Source organism: Vigna angularis, chromosome 4 (genome assembly GCF_016808095.1).
Source record: "Vigna angularis cultivar LongXiaoDou No.4 chromosome 4, ASM1680809v1, whole genome shotgun sequence".
Classification (NCBI taxonomy): domain Eukaryota; kingdom Viridiplantae; phylum Streptophyta; class Magnoliopsida; order Fabales; family Fabaceae; genus Vigna; species Vigna angularis.
In genome coordinates, this window is record NC_068973.1 from 39,505,158 (window position 1) to 39,511,157 (window position 6,000).

A 6,000-nucleotide genomic window follows, 5' to 3' on the forward strand; every position below is an offset into this window, starting at 1 on the left:
AATTTTAAACAATTTTTAAAAAGAAAAGTTTAGTTTCTTTCTTATTCGTTTTATTATTATTATTTTTTTCTTATCACTTAAATTGTACATTGAGTGAGAAGACTAATTGTATTATTAATTTTTTTTATTAACACTATTCATCACCTCTTCAAAGTGTAAACGGTCTTGTTATCACTTAAATAAAGATATTTTTTGCATGTTAAGTTTCATAAATATTATACATCACTATAAGACATCTACGTTTAAGTGCTCGTATTGTGATTTATGTATTGAGTATCTCGTAGTAAAAAAAAATTATTGTTTCGATATTTATTTTTCTTTTAAACTGAAAAAAATAATAGTATTTATATATAGATATAGATATGATCGACATGTCATCACATTATTAAATATTTAAGGTGCACAATTATATACTTGTAATAATTTTAGAAAGATTTTGTTCCTCCCATTGAAACTACAAAAGTAAAAATCACAGAACTACAGTATTTTAGAAAAAACGAAAACCATAATTGAGAAAAACTAGATTTCTTTTTTCAGAAAAACATAAAATTTGAAGCAAACCCCATAATTATGGATTGGGGCGACGCAAATGCTGACTTTCACAACTCATCCGTCACAGACAACCAAATATATAAATTAGAAAATGTTTTTCTAACAATTTATTTTAACAAATTTTTTAGAATAGTTAATTTGTAATTGATTTATTTTAAATATACGAAACAATAAAATAGATAATTCATTCTCAGAAAAAAAAAAATGGTTAAAACACCTCCTGTTACCAATAAAACACTAACAAATAAAGAATTACATTCTTCATTATCTTTGAACATAAAAGACACTCCTGTCTTGTGCCATTCGACTCTACAATACTTACAAAAACAGTACAGAGAGAGAAACGGAACCTTAATTTCCTTACACACTCTCTGTTTTGCAAGACCCACATGGAAATCTCAGTGGAAGTTCCTCCGTACCTTCGAGTGCACAAAGATGGCACCGTTGAGCGAATGGCCGGTATCCAAGTTGTTCCCGCGGGTTTCGATCCCAACACCAACGTTGTCTCCAAAGACATTATCGTCATCCCCGAAGCTGCCGTCACAGCCAGGCTCTACCGTCCCAATTTCACACCCCAAAACACCAAGCTCCCGTTAGTTATCTACTTCCACGGCGGCGCCTTCTGCATCTCTTCTCCCTCCGACCCTGTCTACCACAACTCACTCAACAAACTCGTTGCAGAGTCCAACGTTGTCGCTCTCTCCCTCAACTATCGCCTCGCTCCAGAACACCCTCTTCCAACGGCGTATCAAGACTCTTGGGCCGCGATCCAATGGGTCGCTTCTCAGGCTAAAGCCCCGGAAGATTGGTTCAGGGATAACGTTGACTTTGAGAGAGTATTCTTGGCAGGGGACAGCGCAGGTGCCAACATAGGACACTACATGGCCCTGAAGTTGAACAATGTTTCAAAAAATGATTTTGATTTGAAGATCAAGGGTCTTGTCATGGTGAATCCTTACTTCTGGGGAAAAGAAGCAATTGGGATAGAGATCACTGATCCAGAGAGGAAGAAGATGGTGGATGTATGGTGGGATTTTGTTTGTCCTTCGGATAAAGGGAACGATGATCCCCTGATTAACCCGTTTGTGGAGGAGGCTCCGAGTGTTGAAGGGGTGGCTTGCGAGAAGGTGCTTGTGATTGTTGCAGAGAAAGACATTCTGAGGGAAAGGGGGAAACTGTATCACAAAATGTTGACTAACAGTGGTTGGAAAGGAAAAGCTGAGTTCTATGAGACTCTTGGGGAGGATCACGTGTTTCACATCTTCAACCCCGATTGTGACAAAGCCCAGAGTTTGATTAAACGTATAGCTGATTTCATCAATGAACAAACAGTGAATTGAATGTTTAGTAACATGTTGTGTTTGTTGTGTGGAGACATAATAATAAAGTTGAACAAAGCTTAGGAATTGTTGTCTTGTGTCTGAATTTGAGCTTCTCATCTTTCACAGGTGGAAATCCGTAAAATTTGTTCTGCTTCACTGTTTATAATTAACTGTTATATGCTTTTTTAATTACCAAACTGTGTTGGACGCTATAAGAAGTTTGAAACAGAGAGACGGAAAAGCAGAAAGTAAAAAAAAAAACAGAGAGCCAATCTACATGAGAAAGTTATGCACATCTGAAACTGTAGCAGTTTCAAAATATGAAGCCATATTCAGAATAAAAAAGTAAAACGTGTGGGTAGGGTTGAAGGGCAATGTTTTGAGCATTTTTACTGTGCTTTTTAAGTAAATTAATGTTTTATTTTTCTGATTAAGGTTGATTTCCACAATTGTATTTTGTTGTAGATCATTTTATGTACTTATAGTTTGTCTAAACTTAAAAGGAAAAAAGAGAAAGCAATAAGACAATAATAAAAAGTCATCATGTCACTCAGGATTCTGGCATGTTCTATGCTCCTGATGGAAAGAAATCCCTCACAGGACGTAATAGTCAAACCTTCCAATTCTTGCCTCTGCTTTTACAAATCCCATCATAGGCCATTGAATTTAACTGTTATCCCGTATCCCCAAATGGCTAAAGCCTATTAAGTATCTCTTGGCTCACTAAAGATCATTTTATGTGAATGCTATAATAAAATTTAGGACTTAATGCTGTTGTTTTAGTCAAAGAAAATTGCAACAGAAACCTTGGGCCATCCAAATAGCAAGGTTTTTTTTATCAAGTGTTAAAGATTTGCGACATCAAGGTTGTGTAGTAAAGTGAGTTTGGAAAATCTCAAAAATTACCTTCCAAAAATCTTTTCACGTGTCAAAGAGCCTTTGAACATTGTTTGCTTAAGCTAAAATTGCTCCAACATTTTACAGTATTCATTTATACGCTGCTCCTTGAAAATAGAGTACCTTATCAGCTTTTAATTTATGAAGAACCACACTATCCAGATTTTTGGCACAAATTGAGTTCAAGCTATAATGAACAATGACACATACACTCTTGTACCTTATCAAGATCAAAAGAAAGTCATAGACTTATTGGTGTCCAAAATCAAATTTGAAGTTGATGACTCCATATTGTTATTATAATAACCCTGATTGCTGCCTTCGCTTCTAGATAATGATATCATTATCTGGAGAGTTGCGTATATGCTTGGTTTATATATATATATATATATATATGAACAATTCGCTGTGTTTTAAGTTTAATTCAGCTTCCTAATTTTTTTTTTCTTTAATGAAACGTACTTAAGTTGGATACTAATGCTGTAGAATTTTAAAAAAGTGAATTAGAACTAATAATTTTTCATATTTTATAGGATTTTTCATGTAAATTTATTATAAAATTTTGTAAGATCTTTTTTTTATTTAATTTTTTCTAAAAATTTCAATTGGCAGATAATTTCTTTACGCATAATTATTTTCTATAAAATTATAAATTTTATAAATATTTGCTGTAAATTTTTTATAAAAAATATTTATGTAGAATATTTTGAAAAAAAAATAGTAACAATTTCTTTCTTGTAAATCATTATTTATAACAAAATTTATAAGTATTTTCTAAGAAAGTTTTTTGAAAAGAAAATTGATAGAAAATATATATTGAGAGAATAAATGTAGTCAAAGGAAGGTAATGGTTTGTATTATGTAAGTTTAGCTTATAACATACTGCAAAATCCAATGCTAGACTATGAGAAAGAAAAAAACTCTGGCATTTCGTGGCATATTCCAACTCCTCTCCATTTTACATGGAGGGTGTTATTGGATAGAGAACCAACGATATATTTTATACCTTATTATCTGGTATATCCATATCTATGTAACTGTAACTTTATAAAAATAGAATCCAACACAAACAAGAATACAAAGAAAAAGAAGAACTTTGAAATTAACAATTAAGATACATGGATGAGCCGCACTAAATTATTATTTAGAAGAATGTCAAACTAAACTTTAGGAAAGAAAACTCGAGTACATGTGAACAACTAATGCCTAACTATTGTAGGGACTTGTTAGTGAGAGGGGATTTCAATTCTCGGAAACTTCTCTCTTCTGAAAGCATTTTCGCTAACCTGCAAAATTTAGCTCCAATATTAGTTTTACTCACTAAAAACTATGCATAGTCTGACAAAGGAAATGGATGATATAGCTAGCATTAATATTGCTGGGATATATTTTCAGACTGTTCCTGTGAACTGAATGACACATTAATCATAATATAAGTAATTTTCATTTGATGTTACCTTCTGAGAGCATCTTCGTTGGTCTCCCCATCTCCCAACGGTTCAAACAGACCAGTCTCCAAATTGATCTGAGATACTGGTTTCTTCAACAACCTCTCACCAATTTGGCTAAGTTTTTCCATATTTTTTTTCGTGGCAATATCAGTTGAAGCATCTGTACCAGTCAATGTATCATCCTGCATGTTGACGAATTTTCCAAAAGGAAAATAATCTTTCAGCTTTGAGTTGAATATTTGCAGGTATATGAAAATTAATCTCTTGTAATAAAGCATACACAAGAATGTACCTGTATACGAAGGTAATTTTTTTCTGAATTAAGAGCCTGGGTGACAGTAGCAAGATGGAAATCAACCATATCTCCACTGGAGTGAGTTAAAACATCGATCAAGGGAGATGAACCACTGTTAGTTAACCAATCGAGTAGACCCCATTTTGCTGCTATTTTAGCATTGAATTTGTGTTCATTCTTGGGAGTCCCGGTGCCCAGAGAGATTATCAGGAAACGACCATATTCCATTGGCTTGATGGAGAAGAAGTCAGGATTGTCATTAATGATCTGCTTGGTTAACTGGTTCATGGCTACTAAGCTCTGGATCACCAAGTCACGATCATTATTGTTGATACTAAATTTCGGAAGAATATTTTTACAAGTAAAGAAAGTTAAGTTATTTTGTAAGTACCGGATTATTAGCACAAACGCCACCATCAATAAGGTTGAATTCGTGCACGTTCCCTTCTGAACCTTTGTTCTTGAAGCTGTGGGCTGGAAGATAAGTTGGTGCGGCAGAAGTGCTGATGCATATGTCCGATAGTGGAGCATCCAAATAAGGAGACATCTTGATTTGGTACGAGGAGAAAATGATTGGCTGCAGTGACTTGATGTCGAAGGTGGGAATCACAATATTGGTCAGCGTTTCATGCAAACGTGTCTTCCCTAGCTTCTCTCTCACCACTTCTCGAAGGTATTTTCCATCGTATTTTGGTCCTCCTAATGATCTCACCATCTTTTCTATCCATCCCCATATGCCACTGTGCTCAATTCGTACAACTAAAGCTCGTAAATATAAACTTGATATATAACAATTATATATTATGTGAACTTTTGGTAGCTAGCTTCTCTATGTTTGTCTGGTTTTTAGTAAACTTCTTTAGTTCGATATATAGATAAGAACATAGAAATTAATATACCTGCGTTGTGGGAAAATCTTTGGAAGGTGATCCAAGTAAAAGGGCCTGATATCCTTGGCAGCAAATAAAGGACGCTGACGATCATTTGGAGCAGTTAACATGGCGGTTACAAGACCACCTGTGCTTGTTCCTGCAATCACATCAAAATAGTCTGCAAGCCTTGCATCCTCACCGTCCAATTCCTGCATGAAAACATCCTTGTTAATTAACAGACTACGTGAAATTATAGTAACTAACCAAATACAAGGTAGTTATTATTATTGATGTTTTGTTTTGACGAATATACCTGAAGTTGTGCTTCAAGGAAAGCAAGAATAGTTGCGGGGATAATGCCCCTAATGCCACCACCATCGATGCTGAGAATTGTGACTAAGTTTCCATAGGTTGGAGGCTGAATCTGTAGAAGGGATGACTTTGATCTCTCCATATATTTTACTCCCAAAGTTACTACTCACTTGGGAAAGTTGAACTTTGTCTCTGTATGTACGCTGTTTTTGTGTTCTTTTTTTCTGAAGGAAAGCCAATGAAAAGTTGAAAGCTTATGAATTGTTTGCACAATTGAAAACTTGCTATTATAAGAAATG

General features: G+C 34.5%; 2 protein-coding genes across 2 annotated transcripts; one reads left to right on the top strand and one right to left on the bottom strand.

Moving 5' to 3' along the window:
• Window positions 1–814: 814 nt before the first annotated feature.
• On the top strand, window positions 815–1,958 carry LOC108341277 (probable carboxylesterase 2). The gene has a single exon (XM_017578973.2). It carries the CDS (start codon window positions 942–944, stop codon window positions 1,890–1,892), a length of 951 nt encoding a protein of 316 aa, XP_017434462.2. The 5' UTR covers window positions 815–941; the 3' UTR covers window positions 1,893–1,958.
• Window positions 1,959–3,894: 1,936 nt separating this feature from the next.
• LOC108342679 (patatin-like protein 2) lies at window positions 3,895–6,000 on the bottom strand. The gene is made up of 6 exons (XM_017580473.2): window positions 5,703–6,000; window positions 5,417–5,598; window positions 4,909–5,257; window positions 4,515–4,817; window positions 4,229–4,404; window positions 3,895–4,057 (listed from the first exon to the last, which is right to left on the bottom strand). Exons 1-6 carry the CDS (start codon window positions 5,841–5,843, stop codon window positions 3,982–3,984), a joined length of 1,227 nt encoding a protein of 408 aa, XP_017435962.2. The 5' UTR covers window positions 5,844–6,000; the 3' UTR covers window positions 3,895–3,981.

Excerpts from the sequence above, each read along its gene's own strand:
- LOC108341277 (XM_017578973.2), top strand. The coding sequence starts at position 942 with ATGGAAATCTCAGTGGAAGTTCCTCCGTACCTTCGAGTGCACAAAGAT.
- LOC108342679 (XM_017580473.2), bottom strand. The coding sequence starts at position 5,843 with ATGGAGAGATCAAAGTCATCCCTTCTACAGATTCAGCCTCCAACCTAT. Across the intron at positions 5,258-5,416 it reads AAGATTTTCCCACAACGCAG|TGGCATATGGGGATGGATAG; the intron begins GTATATTAATTT and ends AATTGAGCACAG. Across the intron at positions 4,405-4,514 it reads AAAATTACCTTCGTATACAG|GATGATACATTGACTGGTAC; the intron begins GTACATTCTTGT and ends GTCAACATGCAG.